The sequence below is a fragment of the Macrosteles quadrilineatus genome, unplaced genomic scaffold, assembly GCF_028750875.1.
Source record: "Macrosteles quadrilineatus isolate MER2022 unplaced genomic scaffold, UCM_ALF_1.0 Scaffold_8__2_contigs__length_117827958, whole genome shotgun sequence".
Taxonomy (NCBI): Eukaryota; Metazoa; Arthropoda; class Insecta; order Hemiptera; family Cicadellidae; genus Macrosteles; species Macrosteles quadrilineatus.
This window is the reverse complement of record NW_026542601.1, coordinates 77,697,504-77,724,036: the sequence shown is the minus strand read 5'-3', so window position 1 is coordinate 77,724,036 and position 26,533 is coordinate 77,697,504. Positions and strand designations below refer to the sequence as shown.

The 26,533-nt window shown below is 35.5% G+C and overlaps 2 protein-coding genes across 2 annotated transcripts; one reads left to right on the top strand and one right to left on the bottom strand.

Moving 5' to 3' along the window:
* The first annotated feature begins 928 nt into the window (after positions 1–928).
* LOC129000953 (dr1-associated corepressor) lies at positions 929–10,833 on the top strand. The gene is made up of 5 exons (XM_054428051.1): positions 929–1,120; positions 2,371–2,443; positions 3,684–3,777; positions 9,391–9,540; positions 10,196–10,833. Exons 1-5 carry the CDS (start codon positions 1,079–1,081, stop codon positions 10,533–10,535), a joined length of 699 nt encoding a protein of 232 aa, XP_054284026.1. The 5' UTR covers positions 929–1,078; the 3' UTR covers positions 10,536–10,833.
* Positions 10,834–20,276: 9,443 nt separating this feature from the next.
* On the bottom strand, positions 20,277–25,509 carry LOC129001260 (calcium load-activated calcium channel). The gene is made up of 5 exons (XM_054428493.1): positions 25,333–25,509; positions 23,091–23,168; positions 22,127–22,301; positions 21,702–21,846; positions 20,277–20,526 (listed from the first exon to the last, which is right to left on the bottom strand). Exons 1-5 carry the CDS (start codon positions 25,391–25,393, stop codon positions 20,434–20,436), a joined length of 552 nt encoding a protein of 183 aa, XP_054284468.1. The 5' UTR covers positions 25,394–25,509; the 3' UTR covers positions 20,277–20,433.
* Positions 25,510–26,533: the final 1,024 nt, after the last annotated feature.

The window sequence follows — 26,533 nt, the reverse complement described above, 5'->3', positions numbered from 1 at the left end:
ATCGTTTCGTTACGGTAATCGTGTCGCCTCAAGAGAAGACATTAACCACTAGAGATATGACGTCACTACACCTTTAGCCTTAGTCCCTTCCGTGTGCCCATTCCGGTGGTCAGCCTCCGTCCGAACCTGTCCAATGTCCTTCCCCTGTGATATGAGGGTGGTGTCGTCTGCAAATAACATGGTGGATCCATTAAGCCACAGGTCGTTAATCATCAAGCTGAAGAGGATTGGGCCTAGCACCGAGCCCTGAGGTACTCCGTGTGGGACGTCTCTAATACAAGAGGAAGCACCATTTAGGGAGACAACCTGCTTGCGGTCGGCCAGGTCCCAAGGTTACTGTATGGTGTGCAGTGTCTTTTGTCTTGGTGTGATTGGACCTTACGTTTTTGAGGATGAAGATGATGGTTCCACTGTAACTGTCACACCTCAACGTTACATTCATGCTTTACCAGATATTGAAATCCAGCAAACCTGGTTTCAACCAGACGGAGCTACCTCACACACTGCCAATCTGCCAATCACGAACTAACGAAGAACTAACGATTGGTATATAGATAAGAATTATTTATAGTCAGAAAACTGTGTCCGCTGGAAATTCTATAATTGTGAAGTTAGCGTACCCACTTTGTATGCCTTGTATTTTTTTTATTTTTTGAGAACTAACGAAAATATCGGAGAACTATCGAGGACTAACGATGAACTAACGATTAGAATGATCAAAAGCGGATACGCTAACATGGGTACGCCAACTTCACGGACCTATTATATGTATAGGGGGATAAAGTAAAAATCAAAAATTCCAAAAAAAATTAACATTATTGGGTTGGACGTTGGATTGGACCATAATTTCTCATTGGACATTGGAGTATTGGAATTGGATTGGAGTGGAGTTGGAGTGTGGTGTGGTGTCGGTGTGTGTGTATTGTGTATGGTGTGTTGGTGTTCTTATGTTGTGTTGTGTTGTAATAAAAATTAATGACTGCTACGCGTAAGTTTTTGGTTAGCTAACTAGCCAATTCTGGTAACTTCAGACATTCAACAGTAAAATATAGAATATAATATATATCGTTGGTAGAAAATGCCAAGCAAAAAGAAAAAATACAATGCACGTTTTCCTGCGGTAAGTAGGAACTTCATATTCAAAGTTGACTGCAGATTTTAGTTAGATAAAGTTAATCTCTGCCTAGGCCTGAGATATTAGAGAATGTTTTCTGTCAGGCAAGACCACCTATTTTGCTGTTGTGTCGTGTTAGACTAAAGATTATTTAAATACTCTATCTCTGTCGGAGATATAATGTAGGCCTAGTGAAAGCCTAGCTTTTAAGTAGGATAGAGCCTATCTGAAGTAGGCTAAGCTACATGTAGGCTCTACATCACAATTGGCCTAAGCTAATGAGATTGGTTACAGTTTCTTAACTGGGCTACGCTACTAGCAATTAAAAAAATTGATTAATTTTAGTTTAAGTTAGTAGGCTATGGTAAGTTAAACCTTTACCTTACATTTTTTTACTAGGCCTAGGGTAGCCTATATCAATTATAAAATGAAACTGTTAAGTAGGGAACCTAGCCAAACTTGCTGATAATAAAAAAGCCGGATGATGATTTAAGTTACTAATCGAATTGATATTTTCAATCAATAGTAGTAAGCCCAGTTAAGAAACTACCATTTTAACTTAAGTTTATAAGCCAGGCCTAGGCTGATCTAACAACTAGGAAACAAGTTTGCTATCTTAAACTTAAGATATCTACTTAATTCAACAACTTTGGTATGTTAACTTAGCCTACGGTAGGTACCTAATTAAAAAAGTAAGTACCGATTTGATCAATAACATCATTCTACATTCATTCATCACTCATGCTGGGTTAAAACACGCAACTATGTGGCGTCCCCCGATCCCATCTCAATGATTGATTAGGCCTATCTTCAGAGTTGAATGCATAGACTACATGGCTGTGGAAAAGAGAAAGAGGAAAGATAATATAAGTTATTGATTGTAACAAGTGATAGGCCCAGTTACAATGGAGACGAATAGGCTACCTATATCAAAGTTCTGCCCAAAATCTGAACTATGCAGCAAAGTAATTTTTGGGAGTGGTAGGATACATCCTAGACAAATTTATTCTTGCTATGCAATAGGCAAGCCTATGTTTTTAAAGAGAAATATGTTTTATGTCAAGATTTTAACCTGTGTTTTACCTTACTGGTACACAAAAGACGTCAATGAGGATCTGTATTTCAACAGTTTGTGACAAATTTCTTTTAAATGGTGTTTGTTCATTGTAAGTTAAGGTTAGCCATGAGTAAGTTACCTTACCTCTCTCATTTATAAGAACCATATTGTTAATTTACACTATTTTTCTATATTTCAGGGAAGAATCAAGAAAATTATGCAGACAGATGAAGAAGTTGGTAAAGTTGCTCAAGCTGTTCCTGTAATAATCTATATCCTTTGCCACCAACATACAAAAGTCAAACTAGTCGTAGTCTGTAGTCTATACTTCTATATCCATAGTTTTATATTTTTCATCTAAAACTAGTGCTCGATTTGTAAAAAATTATGTGCCGGTACTGTAACCTATTTTTTAATTGATTTGTTGACTATCCAACTTGGGATCGGATGGGAGTCTGATTACAGAAAGTGTTGACTAAAATTAACCTATGATTCAAGAAAAACTTCTATGGCTGTTAAGTTAGGTAGTGCTGTGGTCAACAATTTTTCAATGCAGGAACGCTCACCACCGTCTCATAAAATAAAGGGGTCGCCTATTGCCAGGTGTCGCCAAGATCGCATGATTTTATGCTCTCGGTTGTTGCCAAGATTATGGGAGACGATTATCGGTGTCACCAAGACCTCAAAATATGCTCACAGGTGCTGCCTGGATCGCTGGTGACGTCTGCCGGTGTCACCAAGATCACATGATATGCTCACTGCTGTTGCCGAGATTACGGGAGACAATTATCGGTGTCGCCAACACCTCAAGATATGCTAACGGCGTTGCAATCACGACTTCCCACCTCGATATTGTTGTGTTTCTTAAGTGTTTAATTCACCATATCATAAACTATAGGCTAAGTTCTAATCAACAAATTATTGCCATTTTTGACTCATTTTGACATGGCAAATTCAATAAACTGCATAACACTGCTAGGGTTACATACATCAATAGTAACACTTACTATTGATACCCACAACTTCAGGTAATAACCCAGGCCTGGGGTAAATACCTATTAATAAACACCCTACCCAGGGTTGTCATCTGTCCTGTTTTGTGGGTGCAGTCCCAACTTAAAACCCTTTTGTCTGTGTTTATCATAAGGGGAGGAGGTTCTGATTTTTGTCTTGACCAAAAATTTCAATTCTGACCCTACCCACTGGGTATTCTCTTGAACCGCATCATTATGGTAGATATTAAATTAGGTAACTCTAACCATTGATAAACTGAATTTAAAGTTCTACTTTCAATACTCAATTTCCTTTTAGTTAAAAACCTTCAATGAAATAATTTTAGAGCAAGCTTATGTAGGCCTAGAGTTAGTATTTTAGGAAATATAGCCTATAGGCCTATTGAGTGAACATTCATTTTAATTAAACTAATTAGAAACTATTTTAGGCACTTGCTCTTTGATAATGTTGTACTGTAAATATTTATCTAGTAAATATTTTTTCTTCACTGAAACATACCTAGAACTTTGGAGCTCTTTGTGGAGTCGTTGCTGACCAAGGCTATGGAAATCACCAGTGCTAAAAATGCCAAAACTCTTACACCTTCACACATGTAAGTAATGATATTTGTATATATATAGAAATGTTAAAGGATGGTTGTAACTTGCTGATCAACTGGCTAGATTTTAAATAGAGTTGATAGTCAGGCTTCTGAAAAAGTCAGGCCTACCATCATTGTTTTTATGTTCACTTAGATAATGCCCTTTTCATTAAATATTCCTTCATAAACTAGTCAAACACCAATTCAGTGTTTCCCTCTACACTAAACTACAGGGTGCGGCAAAAAAGACCAATATATTTTCTGCAGTGCACTGTTCAGCGACAGGTTGTCTGAGGATACTGGGGGAGGCTCGTTAGAAAGTTAAACAAATGCCATTATATGCAGCCATAGAGCAGAGGTCGCCTGAGACACGTGCGTTTGTTATTTAGTCGTATTTAAAAAGTAGTGAATTAATTCATTTCATCTCAGCGGCAGTTCCGCGTATGGGTCAATCCATGTCAAGTGATCAAATACCAATTACCTCACCATTTTTTACAGGATTGATCTTTTTACATTCGATACATCTATGCAAAAGAAGCTTAAATATGGAAAAAAAAATTTTTATCTCATCTCGTTTTTTTGTTATTTTATTTTAAAGTTCCAAAAAAAGCGCGGTTTTGCGCTTTAAGGGATTTACGTTTTATTTAATATCTCAAGAAAGAATAAAGATAGAAAGGTAAAACAAAAACCATTCTTTTCAGGATTAAATTAGCTTTAATTTGATATACAACATGACAGTATTTCAAGTAATTAAAATTTCAACCCCCCAAACTCAAAATTTCAAAAGCCAATCCCAAAAAACGCATATGATTAAAAATTTTCAAAAAAATACCATGGATCCTTAATGTTATTAATAATTTATGTCCAAAAATTCAAGTTGGGATCTCAATGGGATTCATATTAAAATAATTTTTTTGTATAAGCCTGCAATGTAAATAGACAAGTCGTAGGCTACAGGGCTAATATAGTTACATTCATTAGCTACAAAAATATCTAAGTAACGTAACATACAATAAAAAGCTAACAGTCTATAGGCCTAACCAGTTGTACAATACAAGTACAGTCAAAAACAGCCAGCAGTAGTACAGCTAAGGCCGTCGACACACGGGAAGACTGTTTTCCAACTGAAATCGGCAACCAGTTGGACAAACTAGTCGCCTACGTCCCGACCAATGTAGTTAGGTGGGACAGTGCACACGGGGCGACTGCGATGCGACCAGTTGAGGACCAGTCGGCGATCAGTCGTTAAGCAACCGGACCTGCCGGTTGCTAGGTGATTTCAGTCGCCTGGTTTGAACAACTTTTCGCATATTTGTATTGCGCTTTTCAAGGATCAGGTATACCAACTGCGATAACAACTCTTCGTAAGCACTTTTTGAAATCCTGTACATAGACTGAAATTTTGCGTCTGTTTCTTGTAATGCAGCAGCAGCTACAAAGAGCCTACATTAAATATTTGTTTTAACATAAGGATGTGGATGTACCCAACACCTTCTACTCTACGCTTTCTTGATTGTTTATAAAACACCAGGGCTTCTTAATCACTATTACTCATTTCAAACACCATACACAGTACACAGTATCGTTATAACAAAATTAGAATTCATTCACTGTCTCAACTCAACTATACAGTCGCGCCCGTGTGCGGATTTAACCAACGCAACTGCAATCGTAATCGCGTCACAAAAAAGTTGGTTCAACTTTAGTTGGGTTTCAGTCTTCCCGTGTGTCGACCGCCTAAAGTGTCTAAAATTTGGTAACTTCACTTTTAAAATAAGATATCAATTGAAATAAATGGACTGCTACCGAGTCGTGAATCAAGCATTCTGATATTACTAGTGTACATGTTGCTCGAATTCGAGCAATTGCAAAGTATTACAGGAGTTATTTAAAAACTAACAGTCATATTTACAATGAGTTTAAAAGAGTCAACTCAAAGATTACCGGTGTGTAGCTCAGACCATGTTTATCTTCGTTAATGATAAATTTAAAGCATTCCGGCCGGTTTTCTCCTTCTCAAAATGCCTCGCTGTAAAGGCAACACAGGTCATCGATAGAGGGCCAATTGAAAACAAAAAGTCGTTTTGGGGTAGTTTTATAGGGCGCATTTGTAACCTTAGTTGAGATTGTCCAGGGTCAGGTGCTGACTGTGATGAGTTAAGCCTACGCGCCACTGTTCTGTAGCTGCGGTCGTTATCACAATTACGCCTCCTGTCTATGTTTCGTTGTCGTGGCGTCGGAGGCATTCAAAAGAAAAAAAACAACAAATAAACAAATTATAGCTACACAAAACAAAGATAAATGCACACATTTAAGTTACAATCACGCTAACACCATCCGTCATAGCGACACAAAACAACGATAGATACATAAATTTAAGATACAACCATACTAACACGATCCGTCCTGGGGGTTAAGTTTACATGTGCTCGATGCGTTTCATTGAATTGAGAAATAAATAACAGCAATTAAATTATACAGCTGATTAAAATGTAAACAATGTTCTTCATAAGGATAACATGGGAACTTTCAAAGCCACTGGGGCAGAGCCCAAGGGACCTTTTCAAAAATGTAAAGCCAGTTTGCAAATCTACACGACACTCTCTTTTTAATGAGACGTCAAGGGATAAAATCGGTTAAGAAATGGCGGAGGAGTTCAACCGACAAAGTTTCATGTAGCGTATTAATTATATAGATTAGCCTACAAAGCTTGTATAGGCCTACTTAATTTCTCCTTTCTCATTGTAATAAACAGAAAATGGATGCACAGTAGCTCAGAGGTTATTATTCCAGTGGAAAGACTGTGCCTCGTCTTGGACCACAAAAGAGTAGTTTTCTGAAAAGTCCAAACTTACAACTGCTTCATCCTCTTGAATGTTTTCTTTAAAATCTTTGTAGTACTTGGATTGCTGACGGGATATGAATGAATGCTTCTTTAGTTCACAAAAACTGTCCACAAATTCTTCTACAGTCTTGCAAAATGTCTCAAATGTACACCTATCCACAGAAACCCATTGTTTGTATGTGATGGTCTCTATCATCCCCTCTTCAAAGTGGTTCAGAAGTACTTCTTTTAGTTTTAATACTCCTCTGGACATTTTACACATTTGTTTAGGTAGGCTAGCAGTCAGAGGTATTTCCTTGGCACATTATTTGTGAAAAACATTGTTTGTCATCGCCAAGATCAGTAGCTTCATCAATCTTCACCTCTTTCAGCTTTCCTCCGACAATCATTCATACATTCTGGTGCGTTGTGCACACGCAAACAGAGTGAGTTCCATTTCCCCCAGCCAAGATACAGTTCTTCGGTCTTAAATCAGCAAATTTTTAGAATCCAATTTTCACAGCTGATTCTGTTTTTTTTTTTACAGTTCAAAGTATTCTTTTAAATTTAATACAACCAGTCTCTTTTGCACATTTTCTTACTATCCATTTACTTTCATCGCTACAAAATCTTTCTTGCCTGGCATAATTCGACTCACATTATCAGAGTTGTAAAAAGCTTTGACTTTATCTACAACATTCTGGTCCAAAGTTTTTCCTGGCTTTGGGTCTGGACATGACATTATTCCCTTTTCTTTAACTAACGATTTAGCTCTTCTGGCCATCCTATTACTGACACCAAACTCGATTTCAATTTTTTTACGGTCCAACTTTTAGGTAATGTTGTAAGTCTCAAGAACTTCTCACTTTTTTTCGTAGTTTTCTGAAATTTTTCTTTCAATTCCGCAATCATTTCTGAATCTGGGTTAACTTGCTCTTCATCCTCAAAGAAGCTTGTATCAAAGGAAATTGATATCTTATTTAAAAAGTGAAGTTACCAAATTTTAGACACTTTAGGCTTACTGTACTTGTATTGTACAACTGGTTAGACCTATAGACTGTTAGCTTTTTATTGTATGTTACGTTACTTAGACATTTTTGTAGCTAATGAATGTAACTATATTAGCCCTGTAGCCTACGACTTGTCTATTTACATTGCAGGCTTATACAAAACAATTATTTTAATATGGATCCCATTGAGATCCCAACTTGAAATTTTGGACATAAATTATTAATAACATTAAGGATCCATGGTATTTTTTTGAAAATTTTTAATCATATGCGTTTTTTGGGATTGGCTTTTGAAATTTTGAGTTTGGGGGGTTGAAATTTTAATTACTTGAAATACTGTCATGTTGTATATCAAATTAAAGCTAATTTAATCATGAAAAGAATGGTTTTTGTTTTACCTTTCTATCTTTATTCTTTCTTGAGATATTAAATAAAACGTAAATCCCTTAAAGCGCAAAACCGCGCTTTTTTTGGAACTTTAAAGTAAGATTACAAAAAAACCAAAGGAGATAAAAATATTTTTTTTCTAAATTTTAGATTGGTTTTATGTGTATATTAAATAAACAAAAAACTAACAAGAAAGAAAAACATAAGGGAAAATTTTATTTTTTATTTTGATCACTTGATATGGAATGACCCGTATTCTTTCAATTAAGGCGACATGGAGAATTTTGATTGTGTATCATAATCATGCGGTGGGTTACTGATTTTAGAACAACTACTTCTGTGTCCAAAAATAAGCTGAGAGGCCGTCCAAAGTCAGATCGGACACCAGACAACTAGCATACAATAGAGTTCATGCTCCTGTATGGAAAACAGTCCTCATAGACCAGCCCGAAAACAAGCGGCTGCCTTGAACATTTCTGACCGCTCAATTACACATATTTTGAGGTTAAATTTCATCCCTACAGATTAATTAGAATAGGCCTACCTAATAATCTGTTTAATTTTGCTAATTATCCATACAGATTATCACGACGGAACCTCTCCATATTGTCATGGAGGTCTACTCAATTAAATGAATGTACGGAACTGCCAATGATGAACTGAATCATTACTTTATAAAAACAACTCGATAACACACGCACGTAGCTCAGGCGATCACTGCTCTATGGCTGCATGTAATGGTATTGTGTAGGCTTTCCAACGAGCCTATCCCCACTACCCTCAGACGACCTGTCACTGAACAGTGCGCTACAGAAAATAGGCTAGATTGGGTTTTTTGCCACACCCTGTTTATTCAAAACTCTTCTCGATGTATGTAGGTTAAGTTATTTATGTACATGTGCTAAAATTAGGCAACAGCTCCAAAAATCCCAAATACGCACATATCTCTCACTCACCAACTAAAATCTATCACTAAATGCAGATCTTAAAAGATCAAGAACAAGATTTTAAAAAGCTTTGTTTGACTTTTTAGGTTCCTTATATAACAAGAAAGAGGGGCCCCGTGTGCGAATTTCATATTGTTTTAGGGTTCGATTACGTAGCAAAACGCATAATGCAATACTCTTTTTACTTCTCAACTATTTGTTTTATACAATTACTAGCTGACCCGGCGAACTTCGTATCGCCTAAGTTATAGGTTTCCCCTAAGACAGACCGATGGAAAGAAAGTACCGTTACGTTTATTTTCAAGATGATCTCGTTCGCATCACTCAATCACGTCCTGATTGAAATAAAAAGTGGTTTAACATTTAACTGAATCATCAGCTGTTCGATTACAATTCACATAAGTTTCTAAATACTCCAATTTGCTTATTCACAAGTTAAACATTCTTACTTTTTCAGGAAAAAATGTATTTTGTCAGAGCAGCGGTTTGATTTTCTGAAAGATCTTGTGAAGTCAGTTCAAGATTCTGCCACAGGAGATGATGACGTAGCGACCAACAGCTCGGGACTACTCACACCCCCTGTACGCAGGGGTGGCTCCTATCCCAGGTAGGATGTCACTTTTGTCCCTTCAGAGTGCATCTTACTCAGTTATTGTTTTCTATCGTTTTTCTTTTAATAAACATATAAACTTATTTTAAGGTTTTCTACCACGCACTGTTAATTGAAGCTTAACCAATTCTATCCATTTTTTTAATGATTGGCATCTGTAGGTGATTGTCAAAAAAAAATCTGGCCCATGACACATAACGACTTGGTTTTACTGGTGTCTGGAGTTGCAAACTAGTTTGTGTTGGGAACAAAAAGCAATGCCTTTCCACCACAGACAGGCTATTTTGTGAGTCTTGTGAGCTAGTTATAGAGGGACATGTGTCTTGTTTGCCCAAGCCATCTTTTTTTGTCTAGTTATGATTTAAACCCTTTAAGAGACAAGTTTCTGAGCAAATATTTGTACAAACCTTGAAATAATTCCTTTGTAAGATGAATATAAAACTTGTAGGCACTCTTCTTAGACGTATAATATAACATTTATTTATTTGGTGTTCAAGCAGTTTATGACTTGACAGTTTGAAATTAGATGTACATTTTGGTCACAGTTGTCTCAGCTAGTTTCTACGTTTAATATGTCTATGTAAAAAACCGTATGTAAGAAAATGTTTCCTCTACCATTTTGTATTTATTTAATTTCCTTCACTCTTTACAGGGCATTAGGGGATAATGCTTTTGTAAAGAATGAAAATGAATTCAAAGAAGAAACGATAGTAATAGAGGATAATGTTATCAAAGAAGAAGTAGAGGAAGAAGAAGATTCTATTAAAGAAGAAATAGATGAAGAGGAACCCACCGAGGTGGTAGCAAACTGTTCGACTCTTCATCTGCGGCCGAACTTCTACTCCGAGACGACGGGAGAGCCGGCGGTTAGCATACACCAGCCCCCTGTAGTCGGCGGTTACCCACCCCCATATCACCCCCACCCCTACCAGGATCCTAACAGTTTAAACAGATCCCCGAGGCTCGTCATGGATGAGGACTATGATACTTAACTCGCTCAAAGTGTCCCGTGTGGATTTCGGCTGTATTTTGCTGATAACTAGTACAAAACAAGATAAGTAGCGTTGGGAGGTGTTCCACATGGTACACATTTAAGTATAAACTGTAAATATATGTAATTTTACTCTGTTCAAACTTGTTGGCTATGAGAAACAATTCGTGCCCCGTGACTGAAGGTGTTTGGTAGATTTGAGATTGCTCGTTGACTCGTAATAAACTCATGTTTCACAAAATGTTAAGGGAAACAGGGGCCAAACACGTCACAATTACTACGGTGTGGTCCTATAGCACCGAATCCCAACTAGCCGAAAGACAAATAAGTCCTAAACTGCCGAATGCAATAGGGCCGAATTCTTTCGGCAATTTGCGACGATTTAAACTTTATTTCGGGAGTTTAGGACTCTATTGAAAATAGTTCGGCACATTAGGATTTATAAGTGTCAAATACCCGAATTGTTATTTCTGTCCTAAACTGCCGAATCTTAATCTAGCGAAAACATATTCACCATCAAAATGCCGAAAACTTCCTTCGGCGTAGTACGACTTAAGCGTCCCAAATCGCCGAAAGATCTATTTGAGTTAATTTGTCGAAAGAATGCATTAAAAGTCGTAATCTGCCGAACAATAGAACATCCCCCTTTCTTAAAGGGGAGGAGCAACAGGAGGGATCGAGGGGTAACAACATGGCGTCGGTGCCCAAAGTCTCCGCCCACAGCAGCGTTTCTCCCTACCCCACCCTAGTACATTCGGATTAACTTTCGCCAAGCTCGAAGTATTGTACTGTAGTTGTCTTGCTATTCACCGATTAACGAGTAGACGTCTACACACATGTGTCATATTCCGTTCAACTTTTCGTTTTTCGAATAGCAAATGTTCGTTCACTTTTATAAACTCGCAATCGCGAGTCTTTATATGCATGCAGTTATTTGCTCAGTACTCAGTGTCAGATGCTGTTCAACGAGTCACCTGAGACACTTACAGGCGGTTCACGAGTACGGGGTTTCGTGGCCCGCGGTTATCGTTGTTCTCGGCCAATTTTAACCGACGGCCAAAAAATGGGTTCACAACATAGAGCGTTAGCCGAGATTAAGCTTAGCCGAGACCAACGCTGACCGTCGCTCAACAGCAGGGATTTAACGGGGAACTTTCGTTATAAGGTTGGCAAAAGCCACGTGGGCTACCGGCCGAGCTGCTGCTCGTGGTCGACGAGTCCCAAAACAATAGGATGACGTGATAAATTATTATATTTACAGTATACAGAGTGTTTACTGATATTGCATAAAAAGGTTGTGAACTTAACTTGCACTTAAATTCATTTTATACTAAAGTTTTAAGTTACTGGATTACTCATTGAATTATGAAATGAATAATACACTTTTTCTGACATGTCATTGAATCGGGAAAATACAATGATGTTTTTAATAAAATTTGTTAAAACAAATCTTGGTAATGTTTGCAAACTAAATTTAGATCACCATTTATGTTCAAATTTAAGACATACTTATCAGGTTTGCAGTTTTATCCAAACATTCAAAATATTTCACAAAATGACTGTTCTTTTCAAAGATTTATGATTATCTGTTATGTATCAGTAATTTGTGAAAGAAAAAAAAAATTGAGGAACAACTGGCTATTATAGGAGTCGGGATTCCCTCATATGTAAAAAATAATAATGTAAAACATAAATGATTTTGTTTAAAAGCGATCGTAATATATGTGACGTAGATATTTTTCTTTTATTGAGAAACAAATAAATATTGAGCATTAGTAATAGCATTGACTTTATAAAGTCAATGGTAATAGGCTAAGTGATATTAGAATATTTCATTACAGTACTTACTGTGTAGAGGAGTGGAATTTCTAAATCAGATGGCAGTAGACACCCTAGTTATTATTTCGCACTTTTTTCAATACCTCAGCATGTAGCTACAAATAAATAAAAGGTTAAAATACCTGATTGTTGTCTTGTGGCCCAAAGTATTGTCCTATACGGATCCAACGATGGCGCTCGCGCTGAATTGTACATAATCCACTAGGATAATACTTTGGACCACAAAGGTGACAATCAGGTATTTTAACCTTTTATTTATTTGTCAATCAGTTGGTCCAGAAACACCACAACAAAATATGAAATGTAGCTACACCTTATTTCTCTGGGTTTACTCAGACTTAAGCATGAGAAATCTTAGGTGTAAGAAAACAGGTTATAATTTAATAAAAATTGTTGTAATACAACGTTTTGTAGTAAAATATAATTGACGTTATTATAGTAACCAACCAAAAGAATTCCAATTGAAGCAAATAACATTATGACAGACTAATAATGCAGGATATCGAGTAGTATTTGAGTAAAGTGAAAAAATTGTTATTGCTGTTTAAAAAGAATAATGAGTAAAATTTGTATTTAATTCGGTAACAATTATGGTAGGCTATATAATGTTGGCTACCTACCTTAACAATGGCGAATATACACATGGAAAACTTTAAATGCGGATATGTGTAAATCAGGAAAAAGATTGTTAATAACACTCTATAACAAGACCAGCTTCTGAAAATGGTAAAATATTTACAAGAAGTGTTTGTTATTTCAAACTGTTATTAACAGCGTGAGCATTAACCTTGAAATAGAAGTTGTAGAGGGTAAATTCGCTTCGTTCAACTTCTAAATATGAACTTTAGATAGTTAAGCATAAAATAGTGGGCATTGATTATATATCCAGTCAGCGTTACCTTCAAATACAATTTGTAGAGGGTAAATCCGCTTCTTTTAACTTATCTTAATGAAATGTAGATCTTTAAGCATAAAATAGTGGGCATTGATTATATAACCAGTGAGCTTTATCCCGAAATGGAAGTTGTAGAGGGTAAATCCGCTTCTTTGAACCTCTCTTAATGAAATGTAGATCTTTAAGCATAAAATAGTGGGCATTGATTATATATCCAGTCAGCGTTACCTTCAAATACAATTTGTAGAGGGTAAATCCGCTTCTTTGAACTTCTCTTAATGAAATGTAGATCTTTAAGCATAAAATAGTGGGCATTGATTATATAACCACTGAGCTTTATCCCGAAATAGAAGTTGTAGAGGTTAAAAATTGTTTAAACTTTTATAAATGATATAATTTGAATCCACCTTGGATAGGCTGTATTTGGTTGGCAAAAAACACAAGGTTAGTAATATGTAACAAGTAGATAAACAATAGTAATATCATAGATAAAACGTAGTAGATTTCTCATCCTAATGGAACAGCTGAAGACAATTTCTTTGTTAGTTCTGTACGGTTTATGTAGAGGTCGTGTTTTGTTTACAATTTGTTTCCCGTTAATACAGTCATTTAAAACCTCGTTTAACCAAATAATACGATATAACCATAAACAATAAATTGTCCCCTAGTTATTTAACCAAACAGTAAAGCACAAATCAAAAAATTAACCCTAAAATAATAGAAAAAAATTCGTCGACACTAGCGCCCAGTGTGGCGTACATGAACTAGACATGAAAAACGAGCTTCAAAATTTACAATGGGATGAGAAGTCTACTTGTGTTGGTTAGTCTATGGTAATATCTTCTGGGTTCAATAGTCAATCAATGGCCATATTGTGATTCGAGTGGAGATGACTTTGGTGGGTGACGTTGATCTGTTTGGCCCTGGTCTGGTCCTGGTGTCTGACTGAAGTTAGTTATTATACTGACCGCAGTTCGGAAGGGCGCTAGTGAACGGGTGAACTTCCTGGGCTGGCAGCGATGCCGGCCATGATGTACTCTTGCAGCGTATTGGTTGTAGATCAGCCAATCGGACACGTCGGTTGGATGGTGGGGCTTCTATTGTTCGGGTGGCTGGCATTTTTTTGTGTCAAATAGCCGAAAGTAAGTTTAAATCGTCTTAAATAGCCGAAAACAATAAGATTCGAGAGTTTAGGACTTATTTCACTTTCGGAGCTGTTGGAATGATTCTTAATTCGATACTTTAACACGTTTGTACTGTTTTTTTCGATGGATTAGGATTTTAAAATATATATTTCGGCAGTTTAACACAAACATCTCTTTCGGCAATTTAGAACTTTAAATTCTTATTCCGTCGAACGTGATATTCGGCGAATTGGGACTCAAAACACAATTCGGCACTATAGGATTCGGTGCTAAGGCACCTTCTCATTACTACACCTGAACGTTGTGTGACTTTTCCTTATTCTTAAATCCTTTAAGAATACATACAACTTGTTTCTCTTCTATCCCCTATTCAAAAATCTATGTTAAAATAAATTGTCCTGTGAATGCAAGGTAAGAAAGTTTATTTCTTCAGTTTATTTTTTAAGTTTATAGTTTGAAAATGAATCTCTGTATTGCCTATATAATGTATGCCGTAATGGTTTGAATAGGAGTGAATCACATAATATAGGCTCTTGTGATTCTCTTTTAGTATTGTATGATATCATTACTCGTTTTAGTCTTGCTGGCCTTTATTTAGAAAATTTTATTTATATGTATATTAATTTATGCATTTAGTTTTTTGTCTGTTTTTTTTCTTGTGGGTAAGTAAGACGTAGGATACACGAACATGAGTATTATTGATACATTTTGTGGCTGTAGGTTTTGCCATCCATATCACTTGTTTTAGATTGATTTGAAAAATTGTATTTAATTTTTTTTTTTATCACCTATTTATGACACTTCTTTTCTTATTTGACTAAGCCTGGAGCTGTTCCTTGTTCTTTGTGTTGAATGAGATTTCCTAATCAAGTTTTAGCTAAATATGTTAAGCAGGTTATAGAGGTTTTTTAGAACTAAAAACAATCCTCTATACATTCTTTCAAGGGCCAAACTTTGTTTGGACTAGACTTAATCCGTATTGTGTTGTAAATTTGTAATTCTTTTGTTTAAGAAATTGAGTAATGCAAAAACTAAAAAAGCATTTTGTTACGTACACACTTGTTTGTAATCACAAAAAGGTAACTTCATAAGGCAACAAGTAGGTAATTTTTAATTCACTTGTATATTCCTATTTTACACATTATTGTCTGATTGAATTAGTTGTAGATTGCAGCTGTAACTGGTACCCTTAACATATTCTACATTTTAATCCTCTTTGATATTATTTACTTACAGAATCGATAGAAGAGATATTTTTATAGGTTTGGATAAATTTGTTGCAACCAATAATAAACCCAAAATAAATTTATCGGGATGAATAAATACATTTAAATCCAACCGATATTTAGTGGATCTTTGTGTTGTGATTTTTTTACTTCACTTGTTGATTTGTTTTGTGTTTTCTTTTTCAGTAAGTTTTCTTGACACATTCCTAGCACATCAGCTTGTATTTTTCTTTCTATTATCTTTAGTTAATTTTGGAAAACTATCTATGTGCCATAGTCATAGTAATTATAATTAGTGATGGGAGGGTTTAAAAAATGGTTTTTGGTTTTGATTGTTTTTTTTTTCATAGTGGGAGATGAAAATAACGTGACAAAATGACAGTCCGTGGTTTGCAGAAGGTTGATGCCTATAAGAGAGACAACTGATTTAACAAAAACCGCGCTGAAACCTAACTAATAACAATTTCATGAGGCACATCACTAATTATTATTAACTAGGCACATAAAAAATATATAAAAGTCTGGTTTAAAAAACATTTTAGAAATAGAGGCTTATCAACTTTAATATAGTACATTTGACCTAGTTCGGGACCAATTTACTTTTTCGTTTTGTTGTCTTCAGAGACCAAAAAAACCATCAGTTGAAATTCATGTCCGGTAACTCGAGTAAAAATTGTCTAATTTTGATGAAATTCGGTACAAACCAACTCTTATTCAAACCAGCATAATCGGACTGTGGGAACGGGGTTGTGTGAGGTAAAATTGGTTTTCCCATTTTCGACCCTTACAACAATACAATTTTGCAAATTCTTCACCTAGCTAAGTCAAAACCTAACCTCAACCAAACAGGTAGTCTATGTGGTCTTTAATAAGTTAATGCTGAACATACACAGGGTTATTCAATAGTTGACTGAATAAATTAATTAAACATCATTTTCTTCGGCTTCGTAATTAAGTGTTGTGAAGACTTTCAATTTTACCAACCTCTCCAGGCTTTTGCAGGAAATGGCAATGATAACAGTTGTGTGATAACTATTACATTTATTTATTAATTAATAACCCAAATAAATGCCTGATAGACAAGTGTTAAAAGCTCTGTAATATGGATTTTGTTTGCTTTGAGCTTTAATGTTTAAAATTAAGTTGTGTAAAGAAAACCTTGCTCCAATGTTAAAAAAGTTAAATTTGTCATAAGAAATGTTTTCCTTGGAATTTGTTTTTAAATTGCACGGCCTCTAAATGATTTAAAGCAAGAAAGATACTGGTACTTATTAAGTTAATATCTGAATAATGTGTATACAATAATATTTAAAAAATACTCCGCTAAAATTTGTTTTTTAAGAATAGTATGTTGGATTACTTATGTGAGTTTTTAGTTAATGTGCCAGATGGAAAGTGTAATTGTTGTGTACATATCTTTGTATAGCTATTTTAATTTATTTTTTAACTGTACAAAATCAATGCCACTTTTGATGTAGATTTGCTGTGGCGACATGTACTATCTAAGCACAGAGAGGGAAAGTGCATATGGAACATTCTTATCAAAGTTTTAAAGGTTAAAAATGCTCCCTTTTCATACTTATGGATCTCCTGGAGACAATTATAATGTTAGTTCCATCCGAAGAAGGTTTACTATTTATTTCACCAAATAAAACTATTTGTAACATGTCCTCTTGTTTCACAACCAAACAGTAAAGCACAAATCATAAAATTAACCCTGAAATAAGGGGAAAAACTTGTTTAAACTAGTGCTTAGCGTTCCCAACAAAAACAATTCAGATTTTACCATAGGAGAAGTCTACTTGCACTATTTATATTTGAAGTCAAGGGTTTGGGTCACTTTTTACATTTGAACACCACCAAAATATCCTCATGCATACTATATGTAGGGGGACAGTGCTGCTATCTTATAGCAATAAAAAAAACATATCACAGCCCTACAACAAGATTTTTAGTTCATGCTTGAATAAAGAAAATAAGCAGATAGCTTAAACAATTAAGTTGTTTGTACCACAATTTCCTGAATGTTCCTATATTACTTCTACTTCTCTGCCAATCTGTCACACTCATTGTTTCCTATTTAGCAAATTCACCTCATAGGAAATAGGCTATCTTTAGGTCCAACCTCTTTATTTTAGTAAGAAGGTGTTTATGTGCTTATGTATTTATGTTCTTCAATGTTTTATTTTCTTAAATTTATATCTTTTATTTGATGAATTCCCTATTCAAATTTCACCTACTTTTCATTTATTTACTTTTAAATGTCCAGGATTTAAATATGTCTAACTTCCTTGAACTTCCTATTGATATGTTGCCCGATTTAAGTAAACTGGATCTTTTAATTTTGTATTTAGTTTCCTAAATGAATCAAACTTGTAAATAAAAAACTGAAAAAATATACACGTTTATTATTGTTGACTTACCCTTTTTCATAAGATAAAAATTAGTTTATAGTGCAAATCCTTAAAAAAGGTGAATCTACTAGGGCTATCCAGAAAGAAAATTACGTTTTTGTCTGTATCCGCTAGGGGTGGGGCTAGCGTAACCATCTTGGTGTTAGTTCGTTATGCAGCTCAGTCGGCATCTAGCCGGGCTAGTAAGAGGTTACTGCAGTACTCCGTTGAGTTACTGTGACATTTTAAAATGTCTGTGTTAATTGAAAATGCCGCAAACTGTGAAGTGTGTGCAGTTTTAAGGTTTTTAACTGCAAAATACTGTAAACCGATAGAAATCTATCGGCAACTTTGTGAAGTTTATGGGGAAAACATTACTGAAGGTGGAGTTCGTCAGTGGGTCATCAAATTTTAAAATGGCCGAACTAACGTTCACGACGAAGAGCGAACCCAGCATTGTGACTGCCGAGCTTGTCGATACGGATGTCCTTAAAACTCGAAAGTTCACAATAACGGAACTCTATGGGTTTCCACAAATTTTGCGAAGTTTGTTGCACGAGATCAACCAAAAAGCTTGGTTAACAAACTATATAATTTTTTTTTTTTTTTGCAAGCACTTCACAGTTTGTGGCATTTTCAATGAACACAGACATTTTAAACTGTCACAGTAACTCAACGGAGTAAAGCAGAAACCTCTTACTAGCACGGCTAGATGCCGACTGAGCTGCATAACAAACTAACACCAAGATGGCGCTAGCCCCGCCCCTAGCGGATACAGACAAAAAAGTAATCTATTTTCTGGATAGGCCTAGTATATTAAGAATTTGTTGGATTTTTGTGTGTGGCAAATCAACCCCTAAATATTTATTTTTTTAGTCATATTAGGTATAAATTTAAAGCTCTAATCCTCTAGATGTGCCTTTTGGGGGTTTGGATGATGTCTCATCCTAATTAAAAATGAGTTTATGAGAGGTGTCATGGTGTAGGGATTGGGCGAATAGTAATTAAAATGGTGATTAATTATTCGGAGGTTTAATGATTATTTTTCTCGACTTTTTATTAGCGAATTTCCCATATAGGGAATAAGCTATTACCGTAGTACTCATGGTAAGACCTGGGCGCGGGACCGATTTTTTTTTTCGTTTTGAGGTCCCTAGAGGCCAAAAACACCATCCGTTCAAATTCATATATATATATATACATGTGTCCGTCAGCACGATAACTCGAGCAAAAATGATCCGATTTTGATGAAATTTGGTACAAACGTGTAAACGTACGTTTATTCGAACGAGTTCGCGATCCAGCATGATCGGACCATGGGAACGGGTGTTTACGGGGGGTTTTATGGGGTAAAAATAGGTTTTTCCCATTTTTGACCCAAAAAACATAAAATTTAGCAATTTCTTTCCAAACCATTTTGTAAAGCTCAAAAAAACAAATAATTTAGTATATTGAAGCGTTATTATGCGCCTAATGGTTACGGAGAAAATTCCAAAAAATTGTAGGCCTAACTTTAAAATTCCCATGTTATTCTTATGGAGAATAAGTAAACTGTTGTAGTTTGCTTGTTTGTGAACATATTTTGATCAAATTTGGAAAATGTTTTTATTTCTTACTAACTATTCACATTTTACAAAAAAAAAAAAAAAAAAAAAAAACAGTTTACCCTCCCTGATGCAGCAAACCTAAGTACTTGTTAAACTAATTTTATTTAAATCGGAAATAAATGTTATATTTTTAAGTAGACATTTCGGTGTAAATCCAATCAGTCAAATGGAAATTCGCTTAGTCTGCAGGTTTGCTGCGGCGGGGGTATTTTATAAATTCAGAATGATTTATTCCCTCTAACACACAAATCAGCAGCATCACAACAACTCAAACTTTTAACAAATACTCCTTCTATTTTACTATGCTTTGTTGCCTAATAACTAAACCTGGATGGATATCGCACATAAATTTGACATGCCAAGTTATGTTTAGCGTCACACTCCCCACCCTCCTCCTTCCAGAATTGCTATCAGCAGTCATTTGCCATGTGACGGCTGCCTTGGTTGGGTCGTAGTGTATTTCGTGTACTTTTTTTTAGTCGGTTTCTTGGAACGAATACGTCAGACAAGTGTCAATACCCTTTGTGTTAGTAAAATGGCCGGCAGTACATCAAATTTACGTATTGATACCCTTCATGAAGATGTACCTTTCTAGGTTAAGGGGATAGCAATCAAAGATACAACAAATAACTTATATTTACACAAGATACCTTTATTATAGAACACTCCAGTCTTAATGATAACAAAAAGTACAAATATAACTTTGTAAAATATAAAATAAAAAACAATAAATTAAGGAGAAAAATTAGATAATCAAAATTATAACAAAATTCTACATACAAATTGATGAAATTCTATTTAAATTGCTGTGGTGGGGGCCCAAAAAGACCACCTCCTTGCTTGCTGGCAGTCCGAGAAGGAGCAAATCCGAGTATTTTTTGGATATTCTGGAATAATATCAAACTTTTCAACAAAATGCAAATTAAATCCAACTTTACAAACAGTAAAAAATCTATTATTGAAGATCATTACTATTCAAACATTAAAATGTATCAACAATTAACACATTACCTGCAGGAAGTGTCTGATGGTATCATACGAATATCACTGTAACACAGTGTGCTGAGATTCATATAAGGTAAAATATTTTTTTTTTAATTCTTGCAGTATGATTAAATTTTATAATTAAGAAATAGATTGAGGCACAGTTATTTCAAAGAAAATTGTATATCCTGAAAGAATTATATATTCAGATAGAACATCACCATCTAGCAAATTATCAATTTTGCAGGTCAATTAGATGATAATCTGAGCTGGAATATCTCTAAGGTACAGTTTTCCTCATATAAGAAACCCAAATATCGTTCAACTTGATATTATTATTACCAATTAAGAAGAGGGTGCAATTAGGTACAATTTACCCCACACATTTTTTTATTTTGTGTGTTTTTGTTTTTACGCCTGTAACAAAAACACACAAAATAAAAAAAATGTGTGGGGTAAATTGTACCTAATTGCACCCTCTTCTTAATTGGTAATAATAATATCAAGTTGAACGATATTTGGGTTTCTTATATGAGGAAAACTGTACCTTAAGAGATATTCCAGCGCAGATTATCATCTAATTGACCTGCAAAATTTTTTACCTTTTGAAAGGGAACGGTCCAAACCCTGGTTTTGTTACTATCTAACGTTGATCTTTTTTGTTACATAGCATCATTAATTCATAGCCCAATGACAAATGGCATCTGGGTCTGGAAACGATCTCGCTTGGATTAGAACCAGCCACCTTCAGATTTGAAGGTGAGCTGTAGCCACTCGACTACATATGAATTGTAGAATGGAGTGAGATAGATAGATTGATTATTAGCAGTATTTTAACACTGGATGGAAGTACTATGTTTAAACAACAGTCCTATCGAAAACACATCAATCTTTAAATCATTTAGACCCCAATGGCAAACTAGATTAGATATATTCCAAAAAAAAATGTCAACTTTCCCATCTTACAATATCAAGTTCAACAAAAAAGTTAAATTAGCCTTAGTATTTTCTACTGACTAAATGTTGGGAAATCAAACAAGTTTGTATAGTCTAGAAATATGAGTCAGGGTAGACTTACCTGTCTGATGGACATTGTACACAGAATGTATAGGAATATGAAGGAACATTCTGTGTAGTCGTCTCCAGGCAGGTTTCTGTGGGAAAGACCTTGCAGCCAAGATATAGGAACAAATGGGAGCCTTGCAACAATCCTCCCGTCAAAACTGGAACCACCACAAACCGATTAACATAAAAGAAAATACAGAACCATTCCAAAATGAACCATCAAGCACAATCTAATACTCTTTATGAGAAAACATCTAACAAAGTACAGACTACAATATTCTGTTATATTTTCACTAGGCCTATTTAGATTGTTACTTTTTATGTAAACATAGTAAAGCATAGTTTACATGTGAAAAAAGAAAAAGTAAAGTTCTCATTTAAAGAGAAGGGACAACAATGAACTCATAAAAAAGTTGAAATATAAAATAGACTTCTTACATGCTGTTGAACATGCTCAAAAGAGCTGTAAATGCAAAACCGATAGCGAACATGGATTTCATCTTGACGAGCGAGAGATCTCTATTATTGTTCTTCAGTTTCTCTTCTTCTCGCTCAATCTTTTTTTTCTGTTGTTTGTCAAGAGAATCGCCATGAGCTTCTTTCCGTTTCTCTACTGCAAAAAGGTAAAACGTTTTACTTCTATGTTTTTAATAAAGGTTAAATAAATCTATAGTATTTTACAATAAACACAAGTAGCCATACCACAGTCTCGCATAGGCAAGATGACGGTGAGCCAATCTCCTTGATCTGCATGTACCTATGCTATTGTCTATTTGTTTAGGTCCTACATCTGCCATTAAACACAGCCTGCTGCCAGATTTCCTTTAATTTTTTCTGCATACGAGCTTCATGTATTATGATAAGTGTGCAGACAATAATCATAAGCTCATATTGGTCGTCTAACTTCATGCAAAGATATCATTTCCAGTTCATCCCAGCCTTTTAAACACCCACTGTTTGTAAGTCTTACCAAAACCATTTCATATGCTTCTTGTGTATGGGTCCGCTACACCCAGATCACTTGGATATTCAGTACAAAACTTACTATAGATCTAGTCTATACAATACAACCCCGCTTATCCGTCACCTAAGGGACTGGGACCATGGTTGGAACCAGTGAAAAGGGCAGGCAAGATCTGCCACAGTTGCAGCAAAATTGTTAACGTCTTCCACGGTTACAGAAGACAACACCTTTCACGCTACCGGTAATATAATTTTCATCTCCTACAATGGCAGAAAAATCTTTAATGTTAAATGGAACGACTGGAAATCCAAACGAACACTGATATAGGCGATGGCACAGTCAGATTAAGCGAGGGGTCGGACTAGATGATGGTCAGATTAGCAGAGTTCTACCCTCAACTTCAAAACAGAACATCTAGAAAACAAATTGACAACTTACAGCGTTTACTCTGCCTTTCAACTTCTGCCTTTAATTTCTGGTACTTTTCTGTACGATACACCATCAGCCATGTCAATCCTGGAAAAATGAAGATGAGCAATATTACTAGAGAAAATGTCGAGGTACTATAAAATGTCTATATCGATTAATCTTAGTGTTTACTGACATTAGGCTACATAGCAAAACCTGTGGTAACTTAAAAGCTACCTGGGAGTTAAGTTTAAAACTGCTATGGCTTCATGCTGACTAGAGTTGTTTGTGCATTAGACTGATATGTCTGATCAAGTGGCTGCCTGGTGGAAAGGAAGATGGATTCTATGCCAGTAGTACTTCATATCATGCATTTGTCTTATGTTTACCTAAGAACTGTTTTGAATTTAATGTCTAATAAAAATGTATTTGAAAAAAATAACTGAAGGTAGTTTCTGTGGATAAACAATACTTTCAAAACTTTATCTCTATACTTATAAAAGGCAAAACTAGGTACTGACAGATGATCATTATCACAAATTATGAGACCTAGAATTATCAAATTTTATATATGTACCTGTATTGTGAAAATGTGCAATAAAAGAAGGTCTTACAAAATCCAAAATTTATTAGTAGGCATATTTATGTTACCAATTGACAGGGGTTTAGGGAGGAGGAAAGCTATTCTCGGAGAAATTCAACTACAGTGTTTGAGCCTGAAAATGTTAAGCCCTTAACCTCAAAAACATTGGAAATTTAGCCAAACTGTTGGAAAATAGTAACAGTTTTTGTTAAAAGTTAATACAAAGATAAAATAGCTAACCTGCGTACTCATCCCATTCTCAACCGATGTTGGCCAAGATAACAGCAGATCAGATGCTTTGTTTACCTACATTTTTTCTAATGTCAAAACAGACTGTTATATTTATTTAACTGTAATATCTTCGTAATGATGTGTTGTGTCCTTTTCTTTCAAAAACCTCTAAATTTAAGTAGGTAATAATGTAAATTAATGCAAGTGGTCATTTAAGTACATAGCGAAGTCATAGCTTGAGCAGGTTCATAGTAGTTTTTAGTAATGAAACAAAAAGCTAAGAATGTCGAGAAAAGCATAAACGGAATGAATATACCCAAAAAGCTTAGAGAAATAAGGTGGTTGGTTTTTTTTTGGCAAGATCTTGATATCCGACTTCATTGGATTATCGAACAATAAGTTAAAAGGGCTGCACTTTACTTTAGGTCCTACACTCATGCGAATGAAAATATCGATCGATTAATCGATTGTTTCATTCGATATACCGTTTGGTTAGTTAGGTAAGGTTAACCTAACCTAACTAACCAAACGATATATCGAATGAAACAATCGATATTTTTATTCGAATGTGTGTAGGACCTAAAGTAAAGTGCAGCCGTTAAAAGTACTTATACATTCAATCAATAACCAAAACTAAATAAAACCCCAACTCCCTAAGTTGTTTTTTTTTCTAAAAAAAGAGGTTGGCGGCCTCTTTTAACCTTGCATTTGCCCATCCACATAGACTAACTGCCCGTGCGTGGAACAGAACGTATCCAGCAAAGCAAGGGGTGAGTCGGTACAGTACAAAGGGGAACTGTACGTTACTGATAAAATGTTTTCGGCAGTGAACAGGATTCGAACCCACGACACAGCTGCCTTGGGCCCAAAGTCTGTGACGCCACCGACTCACCTTGTTATATCAATTGTAACAATTGATACATTGTTGTTTTTCACCTATCCTACCCTTTAATGGCAACTTAGATAAACTTCATGACAGCCTAAATCCATACTCTGCCAGAGCCCTCCCTTCCACAGTTAACTTATTTTTGCTAACTTTACTTAAATGTACAACAAGGAAATCATATGTGGTTATGATTAACCAAAGGGAATATTTTCAGTAGGCAATATGATGGCCAATATCCTAGTAGGACGACACTAATTAGAGAACCGGAATTGGAAAGAACCTTTGACTATTAATACAACTCCAATAAGTCAATGAAAGAACCTAGGCTAGGCCTAGTCCAAAAGTCAATAGGCCTAGCCTAAATGCTACAAATAAACTGATAGCAAAATCATAACTCTTGGTGAAGTAAAGCTTGAGCCCAATATGTGTTCCTTTTACATATAAATTATTTTTGAGACGATTCGGTTAGGCTATAGACTAGTATCATTAATAGGCAAATAAAATAAAGAATTTAAAAAATTAAAAACATTCTAGGCTTAACCTGAAAGTTTTGATTCAAAGCGCTCTCTTACCTTCTCCTAAAAATGCAGTACAAACTGAAATAAAGAGGATCAGGACGGTGTCAGCCCACATTATAAATCAAGTGAAATCTTTTAGGCGCTACACAAAACTGAACAATTCTATTTAGTTTGACTGGACAATTTTTGTACTACTAGCACTTACTTAGCACAGCACTAGCAGAAGCCCAAGTCCGATCAATTTTGATTTTGATGTTGTCAATTGTAATTATCAATTTGGCACTTGGCATGGCAGGCAATGACTGGCAGTGGCAGAAGAAGGTAGGCTTGATTTTCTAAGCTGTGTTATATACTGTTATTTTCTCAATACATAATCAATGTTGAGGTTCATGATTCGAATTATTATCATAGAGGGCATGGATAAAACATACCCTCTTAGCAGATTTTTTTTTTTTTTTATTTATTTATTTACTTTACAATCTGTTCTATTATATACGGAACAATAAGTAAATACTATGTAATACGAAAAATTGACTTTGGAACATTAAAAATAGCTGTTAAGCACTCTCAACAACAAATTTTTCAATAAAAACACTTTACAAAAATCTGTAGGGCAGGTCCAGAATTGATGGCCTCTTAAGCCTGTAAATTGTATCCATGTTGTTTAATAAGTTAAGAGCTAAATGATTTTGATGAGATTCCAATTTCGTAATATATCGTTCACTCATGGTCATGATTTCGTCCTTAACTGTAGGCATCTTAAGGTCTTGATGTAGTGTTCTATTGCTGACATACCATGGTGCATTTGTTATCTTCCTCAGCATTGTCGATTGGTATAGCAGAATTCTATTCCTTGTACGAAAACTAAAGTACCAGATCACTCGTCCCTATCTGCTAATGGTCTACCACTCTCTCTTCCATAGCCACATAAACTATGGACTGGCTGTGTGGGGACATAGCCCCGCTACCCAAAGTCTGCTGCTACTTCAAAAGAAGGCCGTACGTATAATAACATCGTCAAGTTCAACTGACCATTGTCGGCCTATTTTCAAGGAGCTTGGCATCCTGACCATTCACAGCCAATACGTGCTTAACATCCTAGCCCTCCTGAAAGAAAATGAACCATCCTTCATAACTAGAAGTGTACAGCATGATTATGGGACGCGCAGAGCATGTGATCTTGACCTGCCCCGCTGCCGACTCAGTCACACTCTTAACTCCTACCCATCACTTGCTATTCGGCTTTTCAATACAC

What these genes read in the sequence shown, in the direction of transcription:
- LOC129001260 (XM_054428493.1), bottom strand. Translation starts at nt 25,393, where the DNA reads ATGTGGGCTGACACCGTCCTGATCCTCTTTATTTCAGTTTGTACTGCA. An exon ending in TGAAAGGCAGAGTAAACGCT is followed by an intron (nt 22,302 to 23,090) that starts GTAAGTTGTCAA and finishes ACCTTTTTGCAG; the next exon opens with TAGAGAAACGGAAAGAAGCT. An exon ending in GTACAATGTCCATCAGACAG is followed by an intron (nt 20,527 to 21,701) that starts GTAAGTCTACCC and finishes ATATTATTCCAG; the next exon opens with AATATCCAAAAAATACTCGG.
- LOC129000953 (XM_054428051.1), top strand. Translation starts at nt 1,079, where the DNA reads ATGCCAAGCAAAAAGAAAAAATACAATGCACGTTTTCCTGCG. An exon ending in AGCTGTTCCTGTAATAATCT is followed by an intron (nt 2,444 to 3,683) that starts ATATCCTTTGCC and finishes ACTGAAACATAC; the next exon opens with CTAGAACTTTGGAGCTCTTT. An exon ending in ACTCTTACACCTTCACACAT is followed by an intron (nt 3,778 to 9,390) that starts GTAAGTAATGAT and finishes TTACTTTTTCAG; the next exon opens with GAAAAAATGTATTTTGTCAG.